This window comes from Bos grunniens, chromosome 2 (assembly GCF_055505025.1).
Source record: "Bos grunniens cultivar Pamir isolate PY7600 chromosome 2, Bosgru_T2T1.0, whole genome shotgun sequence".
NCBI lineage: Eukaryota > Metazoa > Chordata > Mammalia > Artiodactyla > Bovidae > Bos > Bos grunniens.
Genome location: NC_141166.1, coordinates 18,449,633 through 18,476,690, shown reverse-complemented (window position 1 = coordinate 18,476,690; position 27,058 = coordinate 18,449,633). Strand labels below are relative to the sequence as shown.

General features: G+C 42.3%; 1 protein-coding gene across 6 annotated transcripts; it reads left to right on the top strand.

Annotated features, from left to right (window-relative positions):
- The first annotated feature begins 697 nt into the window (after nucleotides 1-697).
- On the top strand, nucleotides 698-27,058 carry LOC147377708 (nuclear autoantigen Sp-100-like). Of its 6 annotated transcripts, none has more exons than XR_015140586.1 (12): nucleotides 698-864; nucleotides 9,742-9,901; nucleotides 10,995-11,163; nucleotides 13,311-13,385; nucleotides 14,748-14,807; nucleotides 17,228-17,377; nucleotides 19,081-19,221; nucleotides 19,928-20,011; nucleotides 20,569-20,677; nucleotides 21,859-21,948; nucleotides 23,147-23,200; nucleotides 23,837-27,058. XR_015140586.1 is itself a non-coding variant. In XM_086336263.1 (12 exons), the coding sequence occupies exons 1-12, from the start codon at nucleotides 833-835 to the stop codon at nucleotides 23,932-23,934; spliced, it is 1,269 nt and encodes a 422-aa protein (XP_086192389.1). In that variant the 5' UTR covers nucleotides 698-832; the 3' UTR covers nucleotides 23,935-27,058. The 6 variants fall into 6 exon arrangements, 3 of the variants coding, with proteins under 3 accessions (XP_086192389.1, XP_086192397.1, XP_086192403.1); XM_086336263.1 differs by having other exon boundaries at nucleotides 20,522-20,677; XR_015140603.1 differs by lacking the exon at nucleotides 14,748-14,807.

Genomic DNA, 27,058 nt, shown 5'->3' with positions numbered 1-27,058 from the left:
GGTCCACATATGTGTAGGACCTGGTACCACTGAGACCCTGCCCACTGGTAAAGAAGTCCTCATTGGAGTCCTGGGGTCTATCCTGACCACTGTGCATCTTGTTCCTTTGGGGGAAAGAAACATCAGAAGTGAGAGAGAAGGTGGAAACTCCTCCCTTCATCCTCAAATGTTGCTGGGTGAGAACTCTACTCACAACTGGAGGAAGTTACACTTAGGGGCCACGGAGCAGAAACCATTGCTCTAGCGGATGTCTACTTCACCAGCCCTCTGGCTGGATGGGGGGACCTGACTCGGTTGGTCCAGGCTCTCCCACAGGCTGGAGAGAGGATCTGAAGTCTCTGTCTTTCCCTCTTCCCCTGACAACCATCTCAGCAAAGGGGAAGGGGCACACCTGAGTTTGCCCTTGACCCCATACTAAACTCTGAGCCGCCCTGAGAAGGCAGAAGCCTGCAGACAGTTGGGGTCACACAGATATCATTGCTGTCTTTGCACATTCAGGTGGACCCCTGGGGGCTGACCCTGCCCCTCCCTCTGCCCTCCGGCCCCGCGTGTCACTCCTTGTCTTGCATCCCTGGGACCACGTGTGTTGATGGCTGGAAATACCAGGGAGCTGCGGGTGGAGGGAGGGAGCCGGTGTCTGCCAAGCACAGCTCACTGGCAAGTACTTTCACTTCTCTTTTCCCCTCCAAGGGCGGAGCCGCCAGCCCTGGATGAGACCCAGAGCTGACTTCCTGCTCGGGGCTCAGGGCTCCGGCGGCCTCTCAGAACCCAGGCTGGGGAGACTGGAAGAATCGGAGGTCAAGCTCAGGCCCAGGCCAGGCTGGGCGGGAAAATGGCTGGAGAGGGCAGAGAGCTCAGCACCAGGTCAGTCTTTCTCCCACTTCCTTCCGCCTTTCCCTGTGGCCCGGTGCTGTTCAGTGCTGTCTTTGGACTCTGCACTGAACCTTTGCTTTCCACCTGGTGTAGGGGAACCTTCACTTGCCATATAAGGGTGGACAGGAATGTGTGACGAGGAGATGGGATTTCAAACTGCAGCAGGGCGCCTGCTGGTTGAGTCCTGCTGCCACAACACACATGACTGCTTGTTTTGCAACTACTGCTCCGCTGGCCCGTCTGCCTGAAGGCACCTTTGTCCTGTATGAGCCTTTGCAGGAAGATTTTATTTTCCTGTGACCCTGTAGCACTCTTGTTTCTCTCAGGTCACCTCTACCTTGACATAAGTCATTTCAAAGAAGGTAGTTTAGAAAACACGAAATTCAGGTAAACCCCTGACTTATTTTGAAGCCCTGGGTGGTGTGGTCCCATGCCTGTCCGGTGGATGGGGTCTCCGTCAGCTCTGATGCTATTTCCACCTCTGGCTGGGGGCTTGGGATCGTCCTCCAGCAATCTTGAGCAAAGAAAGTAAAAGGAAGAGAAAGACGCAAGACTGCACAAGGCTAGCCTAGGCTGAGTGTTTTTATTTTTGCTTTGATATTCTGTTCTGGACTAGGTTTCCTCTACAAGGAAAATCCTATTTTTAGTAATCAGTTCAGAAATAGCATTGCTTCATCTATTTAATTTTCTGTTCTTTTAATACAAAAGAAATACATTGTACATTCTGATTCATAAAGTTTCAAACAATATGATAAGAATATAGAGGGGAGAAGTCTCATTCAAGACACATTCTTTTGCATGTGTCTGTCCAGTTTTCCCAACACTATTTATTATAGCAGCTATACTTTCTCCACTGTATCTTCTTTGATCCTTTATTGCAAGTTCAGTTCAGTTCAGTCGCTCAGTCAAGTCCGACTCTTTGTGACCCCATGAATCGCAGCACGCCAGGGCTCCCCATCCATCACCAACTCTTGGAGTTTACCCAAACTCATGTCCATCGAGTCGGTGATGCCATCCAGCCATCTCATCCTCTGTTGTCCCCTTCTCCTCCTGTCCCCAATCCCTCCCAGCATCAGAGTCTTTTCCAATGAGTCAACTCTTCTCATGAGGTGGCCAAACTATTGGAGTTTCAGCTTCAACATTAGTCCTTCCAATGAATATTCAGGACTGATCTCCTTTAGGATGGACTGGTTGGATCTCCTTGCAGTCCAAGGGACTCTCAAGAGTCTTCTCCAACACCACAGTTCAAAAGCATCAATTCTTCGTCACTCAGCTTTCTTCACAGTCCAACTCTCACATCCATCCATGACCACTGGAAAAATCATAGCCTTGACTAGACAGACCTTTGTTGGCAAAGTAATATCTCTGTTTTTTAATATGCTACCTAGGTTGGTCATAACTTTCCTTCCAAGGAGTAAGTGTCTTTTAATTTCATGGCTGCAATCACCATCTGCAGTGATTTTGCAGCCCAGAAAAATTAAGTCTGACACTGTTTCCACTGTTTCGTCATCTATTTCCCATGAAGTGATGGGACCGGATGCCACGATCTTCGTTTTCTGAATGTTGAGCTTTAAGCTAACTTTTTCACTCTCCTCTTTTACTTTCATCAAGAGGCTTTTGAGTTCCTCTTCACTTTCTGCCATAAGGGTGGTGTCACCTGCATATCTGAGGTTATTGATATTTCTCCCGGCAATCTTGATTCCAGCTTGTGCTTCATCCAGCCCAGCATTTCTCATGATGTACTCTGCATATAAGTTAAATAAGCAGGGTGACAATATACAGCCTTGATGTACTCCTTTTCCTATTTGGAACCAGTCTGTTGTTCCATGTCCAGTTCTAACTGTTGCTTCCTGACCTGCATACAGGTTTCTCAAGAGGCAGGTCAGGTGGTCTGGCATGCCCATCTCTTTCAGAATTTTCCACAGTTTATTGTGATCCACACAGTCAAAGGCTTTGGCATAGTCTTAACTGTCCATATATGTGTGGGTTTATTTCTGGCTTCTCAATTCTATGCCATTGGTATATGTGTCTGTTTTTCTGCTGTTTTGATTAATATGGCTTTGCAATAACTTTGAAATCAGGGCTTGTAATATCTCCAGCTTTGCTGTTTTTCTCAGGATTACTTTGACTCTTCTGGATCTTCTGTGGTTCCACGTAGATTTTAGGATTTTTGTTCTATTTCTATAAAAAATGTGACTGGGATTTTGATAGGGATTGCACTGAAATCTGTGGATTGCCTTAGGTAATCAAACACAAAATATCTGTCTGTCTTCACTTTCAGCAATGTCTTATAGTTTTCAGTGTACAGGTCTTCTATCTCTTTTGCTACCTTTATTCCCAGGTATTTTGCTGTTTTTGTTGGATACAAATGGGATTGTTTTCTTAATTTCTCTTTCTACTAGCTCATTGTTAGTGTACAGAAATACAACAGACTTTTGTATATTGATTTTATGCCCTGCAACTCTACTGTATTTGCTTATTTCCAGTCATTTTTTGGTGATGTCTTTAGGGTTTTCTATATATAAAACTATGTCATATGCAAATAGTGATGGTTTTACTTCTTCCTTTCCAATTTGGAGGACTTTTGTTTCTTTTTCTTACTTAATCAATCTAGCTATGGTTTCCAGTACTATGTTGAATAAGAGCAGCAAGAGGAGGCATCCTTGTCTTGTTCCTAATCTTAGAGGGCTAGCTTTCAGTTTTTCACTTTTGAATATGATATTAGCTGTGGGTTTGACATGCACAGCCTTTATTATGTTGAGGAACATTCCTTTTATACACATTTTATTGAGAATTTTTGTCATAAATGGGTGTTGTCTTCTCAAATGCTTTTCTGTGTCTATTCAGATAATCATATGATTTTTTGTCTCTCATTTTGTTAATATGATGTATCACTTTGATTGATTTGTGGATATTGAACCATTCTTGCATTCCTGGAATAAATCCCACTATCTCACACCATACACAAAAACCAAAGTGGGTCAAAGAGTTGAATGCAAGACCAGAAAGCACACAACTTCTAGGCCAAAAGAGGCAGTACACTTTTTGACATTGGTTTTAGCATTACCTTTCTGGATATGTTCCCTCAGGCAAGGGAAACAAAAGCAAAAATAAACAAATGGAGCTATATCAAACTAAAAAGTTTCTGCACAGCAAGGGAAGCCATCGACAAAATGAAAATGAATCTGTCAAACAGAGAAAATATTTGCAAATCATATATCTAATAAGGGGTGAAATGCATAAAGAACTCATACAATCATACAACAAAAACAAACAACCTGATTAGAAATTGGACAGAACTAAATAGACATTTTTTCCAAAGGGGGCATAAAGATCGCCAACAGACATACAAAAAAAATAAGTGTTCAAAATCACTAATCGTTGGGGAGATGCAAATTAAAACTACAATGAGATGTCGACTCACACCTGTTAGAATGACTATTATTGAAAAGGCAAGAAATAACAAGAGTAGAGAGGATGTAGATAAAAGGGAACACTATACTGTTGATAGGAATATGAACTGGTGCAGTCACTGTGGAAAACAGTATTAAGACTCCTTAAAAAATTAAGAATTGAATTATCATATGATCCAGCTATTCCAATTGTACTTATTTATCTGAAGAATTAAAAAATACATTTTAAAAGTAATATTAACCACTTCATATGTTCACTGAAGCATTATTTACAACAGTCAAGATATGAAACAAAGTTCTCATTAATAAATAAATGCATAAAGACGTAGCATACATATACAATGGAATACTATTCAGTCATGAAAGGATGAAACTTTGCCAGCCATGACAACATGGATGGACTTTGAGCATATTATGCCAAGTGAAACAGGTCAGATGGAGAAACACAAATACCATATGATTTCATTCATATGTGGGATATAAAAGAAATGAAAAAAAAAATAAATGAACAAACCAAATCAAACAAAAACAAACACATAGATACAGAGAACAGTTATTGAAGCTTTCAACCCCAATCCTTTTAGAGTTGTGGGTATAACTTTAAGATCTTCTATGCATTTACATATATAATTCATTTTCCTAAATATATAATTTGTGCTCTCATTTTTAATAAAAGACTATATTGTATATGCTTTTAAGTATTTTTCATTTTTATTCACTTTAATGTTAAGAATATTAGAGATTTTTCACCTTTATAATTATGTGACTCTACCTTAGACTCTAGAAGGGACTCTTTTTCTTGCCTTTTTTAGCTTCTAGAGGCTCCCTGCATTCATTGGCTCAGAGCCCCTTCTTCCATCTTCAAATCCAGCAACATAGCATCACCAAATCTTCTTCTGACTAACTTTTCTGCCTTCTTCTTATCCTTATAAAGATTCCTGTGAATATTTTGGGCTCATCTAAATAATCCGAAATAATCTAATCTTCCCCTCTCAAGATCTTTAACTTCATTTTCAGTTGAAGTAAAATTGACATATATTATTATATTAGTTCCAGGTGTACAACGTAAAGACTGAATATTTTGTATACATTTGTATATATTGCAAAATAATTATCACAATAAGTCTGTTAACATTCATCACTATGCTTAGTCACAAAATTTTTTATTGTGATGGGAACTTTTAAGTTCTACTCTCCTGCTGCTGCTGCTAAGTCGCTTCAGTCGTGCCCGACTCCCAGCGACCCCATGGACGGTGGCCTACCAGGCTCCTCCATCCATGGGATTTTCCAGGCAAGAGTACTGGAGTGGGATGCCATTGCCTTCTCCGTCTACTCTCCTAGCAACTTTCAAATATGCAGTACAGTATTGTCATCTGTAGTCACTATGCTGCTGTAGCTTATATCCTCAGGAGTTACCTATTTTATAACTATTGTTCTGTCGCTAAGTGGTATCCAATTCTTTGTGACCCCAGGGGTTTCAGCATGCCAGGCTCCTCTATCCTTCACTGTCTTCCAGTTTGCTCAAATTCATCATGTCAATTGAGTCGGTAATGCTATCTAACCATCTCATTCTCTACTGCCCCCTTCTTCTTTTGCCTTCAGTCTTTCCCAGCATCAGAGTATTTTCCTGTGAGTCAGCTCTTTGCATCAGGTGGCCAAAGTATTAGACCTTCACCGTGAGTCCTTCCAATGAATATTTAGTACTGATTTCCTTTAGGATTGACTGGTTTGATCTCCTTGCAGGCCAAGGGACTCGAGAGTCTTCTCCAACACCACAGTTCAAAAGCATCATTTCTTCAGTGCTCAGCCTTCTTGATGCTCCAACTCTCACATCTATATATGACTACTGGAAAAATCATAGCTTTGACTGTACAGACTTTTATCTGCAAAGTAATGTCTCTGCTTTTTAATTTGCTGTCTACGTTGATCATAGTTTTTCTTCCAAGGAGCAAGCATCTTTTAATTTCATGGCTGCAGTCACCATTTGCAGTGATTTTGGAGCCCCCAAAACATAAAATCTGCCACTGTTTCCATGTTTCCCCATCTATTTGCCGTGAAGTGATGGGACCAGATGCCATGATCTTTGTTTTTTCAATGTCGAGTTTTAAGCCAGCTTTTTCACTCTCCTCTTTCACCCTCATCAAGAGGCTCTTTAGTTCCTCTTCGTTTTCTGCCATAAGGGTGGTGTCATCTGCATATCTGAAGTTATTGATTTTTCTCCCCGAATCCTCAATTCCAGCTTGTGCTTCATCCAGCCCAGGATTTCACATGATGTATTCTGCATATAAGTTAAATAATCAGGGTGACAATACACAGCCTGGATGTACTCCTTTCCCAATTTGGAACCAATCCATTGTTCCATGTCCAATTCTAACTGTTGCTTCTTGATCCGCATATAGGTCAATGATATAGAATAGAAATCTAGAAACAGTCTAGAATAGAAAAATCCAGAACAAGACCCATGCTTATACTATAAATTGCTTTCTGAATTTTTATTAACTTGGGGTAGGCAGAGATTTCCTAGATAGTACATGTAAGTCACTAACCACACACACACACACACACACTGATAGACTGGATCATAAAAATTAAAACGTTCTCTGCATCAGAAGACATGGTTAAGAGAATGAAATTCAAGCCACAGACTTGGGAGAAAATGTTCACAATACGTAGATCAGCTGAAACACTTCTACCCATAACATATAACAAATTCCTATGCATGAGTAAGTGGAAGACACCCAGTAATATAAATGGATAATGGGCCAAAGGCTTTGCCACTCCACAAAGGAAGATGTATAAATTGCCAATGAATTGCTAACCATATGAATATGTGCATAACATTATTAGTCATTTTAAATAGAAGTTAATACTAAAATGAGATACCACATCACACATACTAGGATGGCTAAATTAGAAAGGCCATTTATAACAGAAGTTTAAAAACAGTTTGGTAGTTTTCTTTTAATGATTAAACATACTCTTATACAATGACTCAACAATTTCATTTCTAATCATTGACCCAAAAGAAATGAAAACAACTTGCTACCAAAAGATCTGTACAAGAACAGCAGTTTTATTCATTCTAGTTCCAGACTGGAATCAACTCAAAATGTCTTTCGGAAGGAAAGTGAATGAACAGATTGTGCTAGATCCACACAATAAAATATCCTCAACAATAAGAGAAACAAACTTCTATTCATCCAACAATATGGATGACGAGCAGAAGTCAGACACAAAGCACATGTGATGTATTATTTTCATGTATATTAAGTCAGGTAACAGATAAAATTAACATATGGGGACAGAAAGGACAGTGCTGCTTCCCTCTGAGAGGCTGTCTGGGTATAAGTGCTCAGGATGCAAGCTGAGGGGTATAGGGTGTGCTGTTCTCTTCCTCATTTTTCAAATAACACATCAGCTTTCCACACCATGTCTCCCTTGGGATCTCTACTGCCCCACCAGGGTTCTGCAGGACATACTGGCTGCTTTCCTGACCTCTGGGAGCATACTCCACCTTAAACAGTGATTAGCAATCCTCTGGCCACTTTTCATCTTACAGATTTTGGTAGAAATCTCTCATCTGCTCATTGCCTCCTGCCATTCTCCTTGTCATTGTGAATCCAACCCCTTTATTAAAATTTTAGTGGGGGCTTAATAAAAGAGAAGATAAGTGTTTCTCTTCAATCTGAGATCTTTAAGTAGAAATTTTTTCTTGAAAAACTCAACACAGTAATGTGACATTACTTTTCCCTGATGATTTTGGGTACTAGTAAGTGACAATAATTCTCTTTTGATTTGACTAAGAAAGCTAACATTTAAAATGGGTCTTCATAACATTTAAAAATGTGAAATGTTGATTAAACATAAATATCAGACCTATATAACAACTAAGAACCAAATTATAGACTCAGGTTTAAAATTAAGTTTTGAAGGAAAGAACTGCTAGGAAAGAACTGCTATTTTTAAAATTGAGATGTCTAAAAACATTCACTTCATATTGCAATAGCACAGAGAAATTTATATTAGCACATAGTAGAAGTCCCAGGAGAAATGATTGATATTCTTGTGAAATTCCCAGTTTATACCTTATTATATTATTATGAAAACATCTTATCATTTATGAACCAGTTTCTAACATAGGATGAAATTTCTTTTTTTTAATTTAAAAAGCATGTTAATTGAAGTATAGTTTATTTACAATGTTGTGGTCATGATTCAGTTATACATACATATATTGTTTTTCGTATTCTTTTCTACTATGATTTATCACAGGATATTGAATACAGTTCCATGTGCTATACAGTAGGACCTTCTTGTTTATCCATCCTATATGTAACTGTTTGCATCTGCTAATCCAAAACTCTCAATCAATCGTTCCCTCACCCCTCCTTCCCCTTGGCCACTGCAAGTCTGCTCTCTATGTCTGTGAGTCTGCTTCTGTTTTGTAAATAAGTTCATTTATGCCGTATTTTAGATTTTACATGATATTTTAGATATCATATGATGTTTGTCTTTCTCTTTCTGACTTACTTCATTGAATATGATAATCTCCAGGTCTATCCACGCTGCTGCAAATGCTATTGTCACTCTTTTCATGACTAAGTAGTATTCCATCCATTCCATAAGTACCACATCTTCTTTATCCCTCTGTCGATGGACGTCTAGGATTTGTCCACACCGTGGCTGTTGTGAATAGTACTGCTGTGAACATGGGCTGCATGTATCTTTTTGAGCTGTGGTTATGTCTGGGTATGACCAGGAGTGGGATTGCCAGATCACGTGACAACTCTGTTTTTAGTTTTTTAAAGAAGCTCCATGTTGTTTTCCATAGTGGTTGCACCAACTTACATTTCCACCAACAGTGCAGAAGGTTTACCTTTCCTCCACACCTTCTTCAGCATTTGCTATTTGTAGACATTTTTAACAGTGGCCACCCTGACCAGTGTAAGGAGGTACCTCATTATAGTTTTTTTTTTTTAACTTTACAATATTGTATTAGTTTTGCCAAATATCAAAATGAATCCACCACAGGTATACATGTGTTCCCCATTTCTCTAATAATTAGCGATGTTGAGCAGCCTTTCATGGGCCAGTTGGCCATCTGTAGGATGGTGTTTCTCTTAATAGCTCTATGCAGAGGGGAGATACTATTTTTTATCTTTCTGTGGTTTATTTTCTCTTAGTTAATAAAGAAACATTTTCAAGGTTAAATTTTTATTTCATTGTTTTTCACTTTTTTGTTTACTCTATTTGGGTTTTGTTACAATTTTTTTTTAAAAATTTATTAAAATAGTGTACCAGGTAAGTGATATATATATAACTGGTCTCTACTCAGGATGAGTATCTTACATGTGTTTGTTCTTTGCAACCTGTCCTTTATATGCAAAATCTTACAGCTTCCATAAGCATCTCATAATCTGGATGACTGTTTTCACATGGTATCCTTCCTCCCTAGGATGTCCTTAGAAGATCAGAACATAGACAACAGGCTCTTTGAGACTGTATTCAGGCACTTCAAAAGACACAAGGTGCAGATTTCAAATGCGATAAAAAAGACATTTCCTTTCTTTGAAGGCCTCCATGACAACGAACTCATCACCAGTAAAATGTATGAAGTAAGTGAAGTTTATCACATCATAATCTGGTAAACTGGTCTGAAACTAGGTTAACTTTCACATCCTGGACCCAAATATCAGGGTATGACTAGCCATCTGAAGAGTCTCCAGTGAGAGGGGGACATTTCCAAGTAGTGATGCAAGTGATCCTAAAAGGCAGAAAGGGAAGAGAGAGCAGAAACAGGCATCACTGAAGGCAGTCCTGTCTCTAACTGAAGGGGTGGTACTCGTAGTGAACACAGGAGTCAGGGTGAATAACATTGGAGACAGGCTGGATCTGAAGTGGGTGTTCTTTGCAGATATTTACTACCTTGTAGGAATGCACACAATACAGCATAAATTAAATTAATGTCAATGAACTGATGAATAAATTTAATTTATTGATTTGATAAAAATCATAATTGACAGAGCATTTCTTTTCAATGAATATCAATTTAAATAGTTAGATCTGAAAACATTAAAACCCACTGAGACAGTGTCGTGTGAGAGCAAATTTGGGAGTAGATGCAGGATTTTCTTTCTCCAACAGTTTTCAGTTTTCTTTTTTTCTGGTATTCTTGAGTCTTGGAATTTGAGTTAATTTTAGCAATAGGTGTTTCTGGAGTTACAGAGATGCAAGTCTCAGTTTGACCTACAGATATGCTTTCAAACTGTGGCCAAGTTCACAAAATGGAGCACTGTCCCCTGGCTTCCTTGAGCTCTTCCAGGCCAAGTCAGGATTGGTGAAGGGGCAGGAGTTGTCCAGTCAACAGAATAGTGGCTTGTCACCTGCCAAGTCTATTCCTCAAAGAGTTGACCAGGGTCTTAGCTACATATTCATTAACTTTGAACCCACTTTTAATCTTCAGAATTGTGCCTTCTTACATCTAATGTAAGTTAGGATGAGGAGATCAGATTCACAAATGGATAGTTTTAAGAAGAGAGGATTTATTGTTTTGCTTAGTAGCCATACAAATATACAGAAATTCTAAACTTCTATGTGAAAAGATACCTATTTATGGAAATTGGAATACATTAACTTGAAATCTCTTTCTAGGGCTCTCTTGTAATGTGCAAGTCTGTATTTCTATTTTTCCCATTCAATGTTTTTAAGGACTGTCAAGATTCTTGTAGAAACCTGGTCCCTGTATCAAGAGTGGTGTACAAAGTTCTCAGTGAGCTGGAGAAGACGTTTAACCCGTCGCTTCTGGAAGCTGTGTTCAGTGAGGTCAACATGCAGGAATATCCTGATTTAAATAACATTTATAAAAGCTTCGAAAAAGGTAATTATCTTATTATCTACCTTTTGATGTTCAAGGTCAATTTTGATCAACAAGTATATAATAAGCTCCCATCACGTGTCATAATTAGTGCTGAGCAGTGGGGATATATCAGGTAAAAAAACACGCATACCCTAAGTCTTCTCAGGGCTCATGTTATAATGGCTATGGTACAACACCCACCTGGAAGCCTGCTTAACTAGGCACTTAGACTCACAGGAGGACCAGAGCCACAGTGCCATCCGATTTAGATAGAAAGACAAATGAAAGGCCAGCCGTGGTCTACACAGCAGTCCACACAGTTGACTACTACCCAGTTTAAGCTTAGCTGTGGGTGCAGGATCCATCCTGGAGTAGCAGCACCATGTCTATGGGCATCAAAAATTCAACAACTCTGTAGTTATAACTTTCAGGGACCCCATGAGAGACAAGAGTCACCGCTCTGAAGGAAGACCCAAGAATAGTCCATAGAGAGTCCCATCCAGTCTACACACAATTTACCACTCACGTGTCATTTTTTTAACCTTAAACCCAGGATTGGCCTAGTAACACAGACAAGAGTTCACCTTCATCAGATTTTCAAAGTAATTAACTGACTGTTAACTCAAGATCAAATTTGCCCTTCAGGAGAAATGGTTTTATTTAACTTGCTCCACAAAGGAGTAAAACAAAACGTTGCTTAAATACCATAAAACCTACTGCTCTGCAGTCTATTTTTGATGCTACACAAAACTAAAGCTTTGGTTCACCACTTTTTCCTGAGAAAGCACTGCTTATACCTGGTACTATGTAAGGAAGGTGTCCTGCCAAGATTTTTTTGTTTTGACTTCACACGAAAAATTTGGTCTCAACTAAGACTTCCCAAGAGTGATGGAGATTTCACAGGAAAAATGACTCTCTGAACCTAGGAGAGAGGGTGCTATGGGAACAGGCACAGAGTGAGAGGGGTTCTAGAGTTTCTGGAAAAGGACACAGTCAAGTGGTGTCACTCAGAGTGAGAAGCAGACTGGGGGAGCTGACTCCAGAGGGACGTGTTTGAAAAAAAGATCTTGAAAGGTCTTAAATCTAAAGGTAAGCAATTTGACAGTAAAGAGATACTACAGGCATTGCCCCAGGAGGAGCCCCTGCCATTAGCCCTGGGGCAGCCCAGGCTTACCATCCCTTCCCTGGATTCACAGCAGAGACCTACCCTCTAGGATCCCTGGTTTACTTCCTTCTTCCAACATTTGCCAGGTCATCTGGCTCAGACAGTAAAAGCATCCGCCTACAATGCAGGAAACCCAGGTTCAATCCCTGGGACGAGAAGATCTCCTGGAGGAGGAAATGGCAACCCACTCCAGTATTCTTGCCTAGAAAATCCCATGGACTGAGAAACCTGGTGGGCTGCAGTCCATGGGGTCGCAAAGAGTCAGACACGACTGAGCGACTTCACTTTCACTTTTCACCTTTCACTTTCTACATGCAGGGGCTCTGGGCTGGCGTCGCGTTCTTGTTAGCAGTCTCATGGGTCCCTGGTCCAGGAGTCATGGGGACTTCCTGCAGCGCTGTAATAGGCATTCCCTGCTTGCAGCTTCAGAGTGTCCTTCTTGTGTCCTGGGATCTGGGGCACCCCCAAGGAGGTGTCTAGAGTTCCTCCCGTATCTACTGGTTTGTCTCTTTGCAATCCACTCCTCCCCCAGGACCCAATGAACCCAACTTTCCTCTTATCTAGCACCATCTTTAAAGCTTTGGGGCTTTCTCTTTTATACACACAGATCTCTCTAGGATCCTAGCCCTTCTCCAGAGGAAATCTGTTTCTTTCTTACAGTTTGAACAGTTCAATACACACATTTCACTTCCCTTAGTTATGTAAACATGTGTCATCCTCACGGTGTGACGTTTATAATACATGACCGACAGCCTCAGGATGTTCCCATGACTCTTTTATCCTTACATTCAAGTGGCTCATTTCTGTGCAGAGAACATAACTGCTCCCTTGCTCGGGTTTCTCTTTTCTGTCCAAGGATAATGGGGGAACTTTATCATGAAGGTTGGGATCCACTAATCTCTGAGTGACCCAAGAGCTGGAAATTTCTAAATGTGCAATTCTGAGATGATGTTCCTGGTCTCTAGTGGAGATCTCTAATTGTCTTCTCTCTCCCTCTCTTCAGTGATCCAAGAGAAAATTAATTATGAAGAAAGTAATGGACAAAAGAGGCCTGCCATCCAACTGAGCCTTGAGCAAGGTGATTGAGACCAAGCGCAAAGAGGAAAAGGAGAAGGGGAGGTGGAGGTCCGAGTCCTGAGCAAAGGTTGGGAATCAGGGAAGAAATGTTGAGGGACCACGGAGAAGGCAGGGAAGGGTGTTTGTATGAACATCTAACCAGAGGCTGAGTCCTCGAGGACTGGCTGTAACAAAAGGCTGTTGCCCCAAATACCAAGACAAAGAAAGAGGAACCCAGGGTGTCATTAGCCATATTTAAACAGAAGGACTGCCTGGAAGTCACTGTGATTTAGAAAGAATCCTATAGAAGATCAATGTGAAGGTGTGATGGGCTAAGCACTATGGGCCCAAGGTCAATGTGAAAGAGAAGGCCCTTCATGATGGCAGAAGAAAGGATTGATTTAAATGTGGGGGAGGTTGTTCAAGAGCAGAATATTCAAGGAAAAAGGCAGTCATATAGATTCAGAGGTAAGGGAGTGGTAGAGATGTGGAAGAGGAGATGTGGGTGTTTGAGAGAAAGGGGAGAATAAGAAGGTAGCTACTTCCTACCCCAGGGCATCTTCTCAATCCAAGGATTGAACCCAAGTCTCATGTCTCCTGCACTGGCCAGTGGGTTTTTTTGTTTTTTTATTTTTTTACCACTAGTACCACCTGGGAGATAGGGAAATACATAAAGACGGAAAGATACAGAAAAAAAGAAAACAAGTGCTGGGGAAAGTGGAGGAGAATCAGACGTTGAATCCTCATGGGGAGGCCAACAGAATAGATTAAACAGATCCTGTACAGGGAGGGAGTGGAGGAACAGAGGGTGGGGAAGAGACTCCAGGACTGTGCAGGAACGTCACTAGTCATGGATAGCTCTGGGGACCAAGGCAGGTTCACTCTGGCTGTAGGAGTCAAGATAAACCATTGCTAGTCACTGAATGGCTGGTGGAGGTCGCATGAGGAGATGGCCTGTCTGAGGCACTTTCAACCAGAGGTGAAGCTGATCCCAGTCTCTAGGATCTGACACACCTGTTAGTTGGAATTTCCCAGATGGTCCAGATGGTCTCCATCTAGACATCTGTAGAAGAAAGAAAAAGAAAGAAAGTGAAGTCACTCAGTCATGTCAGACTCTTTGCGACCCCATAGACTGTAGCCTACCAGGCTCCTCAGTCCATGGAATTTTCTAGGCAAGACTACTGGAGTGGGTTGCCATTTCCTTCTCCAGGGGATCTTCCTGACCCAGGGATTGAACCCAGGCCTCCTGCATTGCAGGCAGACACTTTACTGTCTGAGCCACCAATCTTCAACTTCATCTTTATCAAGACTAAAAAGGGATAAGGGAAAATAGCATAGCTAATACTCCAGTTTCTGAAATAAACTTTTCCTTTCTGCCCCCTAGGAACTGGTGGTCATTCCAGCCCGACCTCCTCTTCACAGGCAGTTCCCTTGTCTCATGATGGTCTGTTCCTGGAAACTGTTGTGTGATCTTTTGGTGTCATATCCCATTTGGGGATGTGCTATGAAGCTTGCTTCTTTGTGTTACTGACTGCACAGAATTGTCAGTCTTTGCATCTGCATTTTCTCCAAGGATTTAGACAACAGAGTCTTAGTTCTCTGAGTTGCCTGGGAGGGTCACTCCTTCCACTCCTTAAACACACTTGTTGCCAATCCCTGAAGGCTCTGGGCCTGGACATTTGGCCTAGTCGTCTGGCTTCGCAGTGTTCTGCTCTGTCCTGCTTGGTCTGGCAGCGACCTCAGTACTTTGATGTCACATCCAGCAGAGGCCAGTGCTACAACCAGAGTGACGGGGTTGGGGGTGGGGGGGTGGCGGGCAGAAGGTGGGAGGGAGAAGCAGGTGATGGGTGATCCTCGGGGGGAAGGGTTCTTCCTCTGCTAGTCCCTCACATGGACCATGGACACCACATGACCCCCATACAAACCCTCTCCCATCATACCTGGGACAGAGACCAGGAGCTGCCCTCCAAACACCAGACAGGCCTCCAAGAAACATGTTTTGGTATTTTTACAACCAGTAACCACTATTTACAACACTTGACCTCCATTAATCCATAACACTCTTAATAATGATACTAAATTAATAAGATTAATATCAGTTTAAGACATTAACCATAATGATTTCAGTTTTTCAGATCAGTCACAATATTCCAAATAGTGATACAGACAATAGTTTATTTAACCACCTCAAAAATCCCAAAATGAGGTATATAACATCCTCATTTTTCAGACAAGAAAGAATCAGCTTAGAGAGTTTGGTTATTTGTACAAGTTAACCCAGCTGAGAATCAGAATTGAGTGCTGCTGTGTGCAACGTCACAGCAGGAATTCAGGGGCCCGTGGCCTGGCTTCAGATTCTGCTTCGAGATGTTGGGGTAGTGGTCATTCATTGTTCCTCAGTTTCACTGTCTGTAAAATGGACATGGTAATAGTAGCTACTTCAGAGGGTGAGGATTTTAAGCAAGTTCTGTCATATAAAGCGCTCACAAGCTTGCCTGAGGCTGCGTCAGTGTGTCTATGCATTTGCTATTATTACTACATTTAATCAGCATCATTGTTTGGGTCTGGTGCAGAGTCCAAGCTTTTAACCATTACAGTGACCATTCCAGTGAAAAAAGCAACACCTACTCCTGACCCAGAAAAATAAATTGAAAGGCACAGTCTCCCCACCCACAGAGCACACTAGCCTATAATAAATTTCATGTCTTTCTTCCATGAGTTTCCTTTGAAAATTAGTAATGTAGAAGAGTCTCAGGGAACTTCTCACACCGTGGAAAGTCCTTATTATATAGCTTCCAGTTGGGATAGATTATTTAAGGAGGGATGTTCTAAGTTATTATTACATTTTTATAAAGGAAAAAAAAAACTTTTCAAGTGATTACTGAAAACATAGTTATACATTTATTAAAAAGTTATACATTTATTATAAAGTGACATTTATTCAAAAAGTTAACATTTAAGAATATAAAAAAACACAACATGCATGAATCCATACTCTTAGCTGTTCATCTACTAGTGCAGCTGTCCAAGAGTCTTACCCAAGAAGAAGGGCTGACATACCCAGATGAGAGGAGAGCTGTGTCTCACATCCCCCTCACCCCAAGCGGAGGCTCCCAATCCTGAGGATGTGGCACAGAATAGGCACCAGGGCCCACAGTCTATATTAAAACTTTGGGAAATAATTTTAAATCACGTTTTACATTAATTAATTTGTTTACAAAAGTAGCACTAAATGAAAAAAATTGCACTGAAAAATATGTCTATGTGTTCATACATTATTGAGGCTGGAAGGGACAGAGTGGGAGGGGTTGATGGAATCAGTGAGGACCAGAGATGGTTGCCATGGAGGAAGGGCGTGTGTGCTGGTCCTGGGTGGTTTGCCGGGGGATTCAGTCCTTCCCCTCCCCTGCTCTGCTCGGCCCTCTGTCTCTGGCCACTGGCCCCTGCAGACTTGTTTGTCAGCTCCCCTTGCTGCTGACTCCCTGCTGGGTTCCTAGCATGGAGACCCTGGCAGGAGAGTGGGAGTAAGGGAGGAGCCGGATGTTTCTCCATCACTGCCTCCAGCCGCAGCTCAGCCTTGACTGCACCTTCCACGAAGCAGGCAAATCATGGTCCAGCCTCTGCCTGCCCAGCGACCTCAGCCCGTGATCTCATCCTCTATCCCTCCCGTAGCTTCCTGTTGACTTTTCTTTATGTTGTCACATTCTTCCCCTTGGTCTTCTGTCCTCTTCCATCAGCTGTGTAACCAATCCCTGGATTAAATTCCCTCTGCTTTAAAAGCTTAGAGTGGTTTATATCTTCCTGTTGGATGCTGATGGATGTGAGAGGAAAAAAAAAATTTTGATGAATCAAAACATGATTTAGGTATGACCCCGCGTGAAAATGGACTCTCGGATCACCTCAGTGAAACAGAGCAGATGAATGCGAAGATGAAAGATAGAACCAGTGACCAAAATGGTGCTCTAGAAAGCCAACAAGCAAATGAACAATGTGCCCAAGAGTCTGAACCAGCAGGTAAGACCGACTGACTGGGCTTGACAAGTGTGGAGGGGAACAGGCAAATGGAGGGACTTGGTGTTTTGGACAATGGCACAGGTGAAGCCTTTGGTGATGATTAGAATGCTTGAGATGAAGAAAACGTAGAAAGACAAAATTGGTATAGAAGAGACATACACCAGTCGTGTCAATAATTAAGAAGCGAAAGGTAGGAAGTATAATAGAGAGTGGATAAGCTGAGCAGCTAGGTAGAGGACAGCAGGGCCAGGCCTTGGATGAGGCAGGGAGACCCTTTCTTATGAGATGTGAGGACCATCTCATTCTAGGCACCTTCTTTGCCTCAACTCTAGACGCTGCTGGGTCCTGTGGGACACTGACTTAAAATGTAGAGAAAAGAGCATGCATAAATAAAAATACAAAGAAAAATGAATACCAAAAAAATAGGGGGGAAATGGAGGAAGCACCCAAAGAGAGCTCCACAGAGAGAGGATGAGTAAAGAGCAATGTGGACCAAGCATAGAGGAAGGAGAGAAAGGGAGACACTGCTGGTTTGAGGAGGCAGTCATCAGAATGGAGGCACAGGGGCTGTTCCTAACACCACTGAGAAAGATAAGGTGTTCTCAGTGATCCAAATGGCCCTGTAACCCCTCAGATAAAAATAAGATTCTCCCCAGGAAAGGAAAGACAAACGCCAAAAGCCCAGAGCTGAGGGAGGAACAAAGGAAAACACGGAATCAGTTTGGGGAAGAGGTTTTGTGGATTCCCTGTCCCTTCCTTTGTTCCTCTAGAGTCACTTCTAAAGTCTAAAGTCACTTTCAAAGTGGTCTTAAACTTCAGGGACTCTTTTGTATATGAGTGCTAGTTCAGATTTAAGCTTGAGTCATCCCATGTCATCCCAGGAATGTAGACAATAGAAGGAATACCTTTCTTGTAGTTTCAGCTCTAGATTGAAAAGCTGGGGGAAGAAACTTCATTTTCTTTTTTTGCACAAATCAGAAAAACAGCTACTGTATAGACTTTCCTTTTTGATCTCAGCAGATGAACTGGACTGATAGTGTTTATTCAGATTTAAGACATTATCTGAATCTTGGTTTGAGTAGATTTGGGATCTATCTGTAATATTAACTAGATCAGATAGCTTTTATATTTTCATATGTACACAGAGGATCACCTCACCCTTGTCAACGTCCATCAGTTATTGAACTTTGTGAACTGGCCTTGAAACATTACAACAATGTTTTGTTGCACCAATTTTATAAACTTTTTCAGTTCAATATGTGCTATTTTTCAGAGACAAAGTAAAGTTTAATTTGTCAGGTTCATGCTTTTTGTTTTAGCAGCATTCGATAGAGGATCTTTTATATACATTTGTAATTGATAAAAATAAACCAGATTGCAAATTTGTTTTCTTTCTTTTTTAAGCAAACCATGTACCAAGTTTTTTGGTTCAGATGGCATAGGCCAAGTTAAATTGCATTCTATTAAGCGATATGAGTATATTTCTGTAAGTATAAATATGTTGAAATAAGGTTTTAAAACACACACACACGCACACACACAGGAAGGGACAGAGTGAGCAGCAGGAAGGAGAAGGGTGGGTTGGATCCCCCCACCCCCAGCAGTGCAATTACAGGGAGAAGACTTCTTAATGCTAGTGAATGGTGCTCACTCCTTTTGGGGGAGACAAATCAAAATTCTTCATTCATTAAAATTTGATCCAGGAGCAAAGCCATCCAACCATGGACTACAGATCAATTCCTGTTCTGTCCATCTAGAGGATATAAAGAAGGAAAAGCCATTTTTTAACTCAGAAGTTCAACTGCAAGCCCAAACAAGGACTGACCAGGTGTCTGACATAATAGGTAAGGCTGACAGAAAGAATGTGGAGCAGGGATCAAGGGAACAAGGCAAGAGGCTGGGGCATCAGGGTCAAGCCAGCCAGTCCAGGTGGCCTTGGGCAGAGGAAGGAAGGGCAGAGAACCAGCACCCTGTGCTGTGAGTTTAGCGGAAGAGGTTCCTCAGGGACCAGAAAAATATCAGAAGATGGTGGGTTATAAGTATTGATGACCAGGAGACTATTTCCAAAGTAAGAGAGGAAAGTAGGGGGGTAGAAGATAAAGAAAAGGGAAAGATCAGAGAGCCAAGATATTCATGAGAGGAGATGGAAAAGAAAAAAAATGACAGAGGGAGGCATAAAGAGATACAGTTCCCAGAAAGAGAGGTGTAAGTAGGGGAAATGGGCAAAGCCAGGAGGAAAGTGAAGAGGTAGAATGAGAATGAAAGAAAGAGGTAGAATGGAGTAGAGGGTCAGAGCTAGGGTGGGGGTGAGGGGTAGCAGGAGGGTGGGGGAGGGGAGTGCGGGCAGGATGGGCGGAGCCGCCCTCTGCGTGTGAGCGTCATCATCTTTCATGCAGGACCGGGAGCAACCTGCAGCTCACCCACATTCAAGCACAGACCACGTGCCTTGAATTAACTTAGCTTCTAGGTCTCCCCGGTGCTCTCATTCTGGGGTTTCCTACTGCGTGGGCTCCACCCTGAGATCCTAAGGGGGTTTGTTCCTCTGTGCAGTGATCAGCAGTGAGGACTCTGCAGAATCCAGTGATGGAGACGAGTTCCCAGAACCCTCCACACCAACACCAAGAAGAGCGGCTGGTAAGGAATGGGGAGAGCAAGACCAGGGCTGCAGGAATCTGCAGGAGAGCTGCATGGACACCCTGCTGCATGTGAACTAGACAGCTAGTGGGAAGCTGCTGTATAGCACAGGGAACTCAGCTCAGTGCTTCCTGGTGACCTAGAGCGGTGGGATGGTGGGGGGCAGGAGGGAGGTTCAAGAAGAGGATGTGCATATACATATAGCTGATTCACTTCCCTGTACAGCAGAAACTATCACAACATTGTAAGCAACTAACACCTAATTAAAAAACAAAACAAAAAACATTGTTACCATTGGAAGCCCATCTGCCTTGCAAGTTTTCATAGAAATTATAAGACTTTGGGGAACAGATAACTGTTTCTTCCTCTTACTTGATAGAGACCGTGTTGTTCAGTTACTAAGTCGTGTCTGACTCTTTGAGACCCGATGGATTGAAGCCTGGCAGGCTCCTCTGTCCATGGGATTTCCCAGGCTAGAATATTGGAGTGGATTGCCATTTCCTCCTCCAGGGGATCTTCCTGACCAAGAGATCGAACCCGAGTGTCCTCCTTGGCAGGCGGATACTTTACCACTGAGCCACCTGGGAAGCCAAAATACCCCGATTAAGATAGAGCCCAGGAACTTCAGAAAAACAACCACATCCAGAAAAAGGGTTTGGCAAAGAGGTAAGAGCAAATAAAATCTCACCACTGTTGTAAAGAAGCAGTGTTAAATGACCCATTCTAATTCTTTGCTATACCCTTCAAAGTAAAATATAAACTTACTCTAATTTAAGATGGTTCATATTTAGCTTTTGTATTCATCAGTTAGGCTAGTTACTGAAATAAACCTGAAGAAGTCAAGGACTCAAAAACCATAGAATTTTTATTTCTTGTCAAGTAAACATTGCAAGGAGTTTTAGATGGTGGGAGGGGGGTGGGTGCGGAGGGGAAAGGAGTCTGTTTAAGTAGTCTGGCTGGAATAGCCAAGTGGGAGATCCACCTTCTTCAAGACCAGACTTGGTCTCTTCAAGACTGCCCTGGGAGAGAAGCAACACTAAAAATAAATACAGACATAGATACCAAAACAGCAACAACAAATCTATAATGGGCCGGGAAAAAAGAAAGACTGTGGTGAAAGAAGTTGAGGGCTGGGATTTCCCTTATGGTCCGGTGGCTAAGACTCCATGGCCCCAATGCAGGGGGACTGGGTTCAATCCCTGGTCAGGGAGCTAGATCCCACACGCCACAGCTAAGAGTTCGCAAACCTCACCTAAAGATTCTGCAAGCTGCAATGAAGACCTGCTGCTGCTAAGCTGCTACTAAGTCTCTTCAGTCGTGTCCAACTTTGTACAACCCCATAGACGGCAGCCCACCAGGCTCCCCTGTCCCTGGGATTCTCCAGGCAAGAACACTGGAGTGGGTTGCCATTTCCTTCTCCAATGCATGAAAGTGAAAAGTGAAAGTGAAGTTGCTCAGTCGTGTCCGACTCTCAGCGACCCCATGGACTGCCGCCTACCAGGCTCCTCTGTCCATGGGATTTTCCAGGCAAGAGTACTAGAGTGGGGTGCCATCACCTTCTCTGAATGAAGACCTAGCACAGCTAAATATTTAAAAGAAGAAGAAGATGATGATAAAGGGCCAATACAAAGCAGTGAAGCCCCCTGGGAGTAAAGTTTTCTCAGGTGCAGGCAATGTAAAGGAATAAAATACAGGCCTACAGATCATATGAATATAAAAGACAGATCATGATGGTCTGATCGAGGTACATTCTAGGCGTTGGTTTTCAGAGCTTCCCAGGTTGTTTCCTATATTGGTACCTTTGTCACACACTGAGAACTTCAAGGGACATTTTCTCCATTCTGTAGTGATAAGGAGTGAAGAGTCTTTAGAGTCCAGCGAGGACGAGGCGCCCTGGGGAACACAGAGCTCAGCTCTGAGAAGTGATCCTGATAAGGGTAAGGACTGCCATCCCTGGACTCCAGACATCAGGAGTTTTCTAGTGCAATTTACTCTGAGCACACTCCGCAGCCAATAGTTCAGTGGCCCTTCAGAGCCCATCCTCTGCATTTACTCCTGTGACTATTCTGAGAATTGCAAAGAAACCATTATAAATTCAGATGAACAAAATGGCTCTAGTTGAATGGCATGGTCATTTTACTGCATGCTCTCAGATGTATTCCCCCACAAAGTATTCGGTTATACAGTGATTTCTGCCTCTGCCTACCTGCTGTTTGCAGAGAGCAAAGTGAAGTAGCCTGCCTTTGCTTGATTCATTACTTGTCTATTCAAAACTCAGAAGCTTCTGGCCATACTCCCCAAGTATTGACAGAAGCAAAAGCTTCTGGTTATTACCATCAAATTTCATTTATAGCTTTTGGCAGATGACCGCCCCCCCCCGCCAACATGGCATTGGTCTATATAATATTTGAAAATATTTTCTCCAATAAAATATCCTTTTATGTTTATAACAACCTATTATAAAAGGTAGCTCAGAAAACTGGTTCCCTCATTTCCCAGTTGAGGAGACTCCAGCATATAAACATTTAAGGATCTTTTACACATCACACAGAGAACGTTACCAGAAGATGCAAAACCAACAACTTGGACTCTTAGCAAACATTTGCAATCCTTTATTCAAAATCTTTAACACAACATTGTAAAGCAACTAGACTCCAAAAAAATTAAACATTAAAACAAAATCTTTACAGCCAGATATAAAATAGCAATGTTTTACTATTTTAGAAGGACAATGTGGTGTACACCCTATATGTTACAAAACACCCCAGTACAGAATCCCATGATTAAATATACCATATTAGTGTTCCTGTAACAAATTGTGTGAATTCACATCAATTGTGATATTTTATTGGACTCCTGGCAGCTGAAGTCCAGATTCATTGGCAAATTAGTTAGCTGCAAGCCTATGGAACAAAAAATGTTGGTTTTCAAAACTTCTTTGATTTTGCAATCAGGGCTAAAGGATAAGGGATCTTCACTCCATTTGGTAGTGATCACTTTCCTTTAGATGGGGAGAAACAGAAATGACCATCATTGCATCTTTATAGCCCATGTCCTGTCTACAATGTGAGTAATCACAAGATTTACCACTCTTTTAGTTACAGATTACTGATTTTATTTTCCTTTGCTTCCTAGATCCTACAGATATCAGAAACACATCGATCCGCAGGAGAAGCAATAGGAAAAGATGTAAGAACAATTAAAAATTCTTGATGTAACAAATACCTTTTTTGGCTACAAAAGCTTCATTTAGGTTTTTGGCTATACCCTTGAAAATAAAATGATATGTTTCTAGGTGTTTTCAATAATTCATATTATTCATTTTAAATTAGATGAGCTGAGCTAATTGATGTAACAGGTAGGCCTCTAGAAGTTCAGTGTCGTAAGTGCAATACAAGTTTATTCTTCACTCACATAAAAGGATAAAGTGGTTCCCACGTTGGAGGGGTGCTCATTGAGGGCCCAGCTGATGGAGGCTCTGATGTTGAGCTTGTTGCTTCCACGGTCCCTCTGGATAAGAAACAGAGTGAAAGCAGGAATGTTAATCTGTGCAGACAAGAGGAAAGGGTAAAAGCTAGTGACCAAAGGGAGTGCCTTCCATAGCAAAGTCCTGGCCACTCTCAGCCTTGGGGGTGGTTCCTGGAGCAACCTTGACCACCAGATCAGATGGAGCCACGGAGCGGGGGGCGGGGGGCCTGGTGGGAGAATTATCCTTAACCCTCTTACACAAGCTTCCCTTTCCCAAATTTGCTGTTAAAGAATTCCATGCTGTATTGGTCCTAGGACACAGACTGAGATTTAAAGGACTTTTATTTCTTTCTGCAGGGATGAGCGGTGGTGACTCTTCAGACTTGAGTAATGAAGGAGAGCCTCAGGCAACATCTAGGTCAGCCCTAAGAAATGGGTCAGGTAAAGAAGATTAGGATGTCCAGCCTTGGCCTGCAGCATGTCAGGACTGAAACGCCACGGTTTTGAAGACCTTGTGTCTTGTTTGTCCTGGAACTTTCTTCAGCATTTTAAAAAATGGAATCAGGCAGGAAATTTGTTGATATAAGATCTGAGTTGATGCTGGAACCTGGGGGCCCAAAGCCCTGTCATGGTCCCTGTTAGAGTGGAGTGTATGACGTAAGGTAATGTCCATCTAACAGTGAGTCCACTCAATCCAGGGGGTCACTGGGCAGTCATTACCCAAGTTCCTAAATGTATAATCAAGACAGCCACAGTAGTTGCTTAACTGGTTCTTTAACCCATAGTTCTTATCTATGAAATAACAATGATATCTTCAGATCAGATCAGATCAGATCAGTCGCTCAGTCGTGTCCGACTCTTTGCAACCCCATGAATCACAGCACGCCAGGCCTCCCTGTCCAACACCAACTCCCGGAGTTCACCGAGACTCATGTCCATCGAGTCAGTGATGCCATCCAGCCATCTCATCCTCTGTCATCCCCTTCTCCTCTTGCCCCCAATCCCTCCCAGCATCAGAGTCTTTTCCTTCACATGAGGTGGCCAAAGTACTGGAGTTTCAGTTTTAGCATCATTCCTTCCCAAGAAATCCCAGGGCTGATCTCCTTCAGAATGGACTGGTTGGATCTCCTTGCAGTCCAAAGGACTCTCAAGAGTCTTCTCCAACACCACAGTTCAAAAGCATCAATTCTTCGGCGCTCGGCCAAGTAGAAAGTTCTGAAACTAAAGTTTCTCATGGTAAAATAGAAAGTTGGAAGGAATATTCATTCCTGAGAAATGAAAAGATAACATAGATTAATGCCACATGGAAAAACTTAAGGATGTAGGGGTTATGTCGTGCAATCATTCAGTCGTGTCTGACTTTGCAACCCCTTGGACTGCAGCACACCTGGCTTCCCTCTCCTTCACTATCTCCTGGAGTTTGCTGAAACACATGTCCATTGAGTTGGTGATGCCATCCAGCCATCTCATTGTCTGTTGCCCCCTTCTTCTCCTGCCCTCAATCTTTCCCTGCATCAGGGTCTTTTCCAAAGAGTCGGCTCTTCGCATCAGGTGGCCAAAGTATTGAAGCTTCAGCTTCAGCATCAGTCCTTCCAATAAATATTCAGGACTGATTTCCTTTAAGATTGGTTTGGTCTTCTGACATCTGCAAAAGCTACATGGTTCATAGCTCCTGTCAAAGTTGTTCAGTCGTGTGTGACTCATGGACTGTAGCCTAAGGAGCTCCTCCGTTTATGGAATTTTCTAGGCAAGAGTACTGGAGTGGGTTGCCATTTCCTTCTCCAGGGGATCTTCCTGACCCGGGAATGAAACCCAGGTCTCCCGCATTGCAGGCAGACACTTTACCCTCTGAACCACCAGAGGTTCATGGCTACTGCATGACTATTATAAACCTAACATGATTGGGGTTTATGGAAAGCAATACTCGGGTCTTGGTAAATCATATTCCTGCTTGCTGTGGGGCCTAAATAAAGATCCTAGCTAGAGGCTCTGCCCTTCTGCAGAGCTAAAGCCAGTGGTCCCATCTGGTCAGAGAGCTCGGTTGGCAGTTCTGCTTGATTTGGGTCCCAAACAGCAGGTTCTACCACCCGGCCCAGGTGGCAAAGTGTACTTGTAACCTCACCCATCTGCTGAGTGTAGCTTCCAGTTTTGGTCATTCAGAAAGTCTGACTAGGTAATCCAAGTAGCCCAGAAACAAGCCTATGATGCCACCTGCCCACAGAGCCCTCTCCACAGCCCTGCCCAGCAACAGAGCCCTGTTCAGTTGCCAAATACAGCCTGTGATCTCGCCCATGCAGGGAGCCTAACCAGTGAGTCTACTCTAGTCATGGAACAAAATTTGTGGCCCCACCCAGTGAGGGCACCTAGAGAGCCACACTCTGAATGTGGAGCAGTTTTGACCCCCACCCAACTGCAAGAAACTGCTGGAGCCCCCTCAGCCAGAGAGCTTGGCAAGAAATCATCCCCACAGCAGGGAACAGCTGGCAGTATAACCCTGTCTGTGGCCTCTTTTAACTATGGAGTCCAGCCAGTGGCACCATCAGGCTGGCAGCATAGCCTGAAACTCTATCCAACCAGGAGCTATGGCAGAGCCCATCTTGTAGCCTTACCTAATTGCTGTCGTTGTTGTTCAGTCGCTAGGTTGTGTCTGACTCATTGTGACCTCATGGACTGCAGCATACCAGGTTCCTCTGTCCTCCACTATCTCCTGGAGTTTGCCCAGATTCATGTCCATTAAGTCAGTGATGTCATCCAACCATCTCACCCTCTGCCACTGCCTTCTCCTTTTACCTTCAGTCTTTTCCACCATCAGAGTCTTTTCCAATGACTCAGCTCTTCACACCAGATGGCCACAGTATCAGAGTTTCAGATTCAGCACCAATCCTTCCAATGAATATTCAGGGTTGATTTCCTTTAGAATCGATTGGTTGGATCTCCTTGAAGTCCAAGGGTCTCTTAAAAATCTTCTCCAGCACCACAATTCAAAAGCATCACTTCTTTGGTGCTCAGCCTTCTTTACAGTCCAGCTCTCACATCCATACATGACTACCGGAAAAACCATAACTTTGATGCTATGGACTTTTGTTGGCAAAGTGATGTCTCTGCTTTTTAATATGCTGTCTAGCTTTGTCATAGCTTTTCTTCTAAGGAGCAAGCGTCCTTTAATTTCATACCTAATCATGGAGTCCAAAAAAACCGTGAATCAAGAATAGTACCTGACAAAGTTGTCCTTCAGAAATGAAGAAGAAATACACATTCCCAAACAAACAAAAGCCAAGGGAGTCCATCATCACTATATCTGCCTTATAAGACATGCTACAAGGCATTCTTCAACTTAAAATGAAAGGATACTAATTAACATCATGGAAACGTGAATATGCAATACTAGTGATGGTAAATACACAAAGTCAGATTCTCTGATACTGTAATGGTTATACGTAATTCACCACAACTCCCCTTAAATGTTAAAAAACAAACATATTCAAAATAACCATAATTACTTCAATTTGTTATTGGATACACAATATTTAAAAGATGCAAATTTTATCACTGATTAAATGTGAGGGGAGAAAAGTAAAA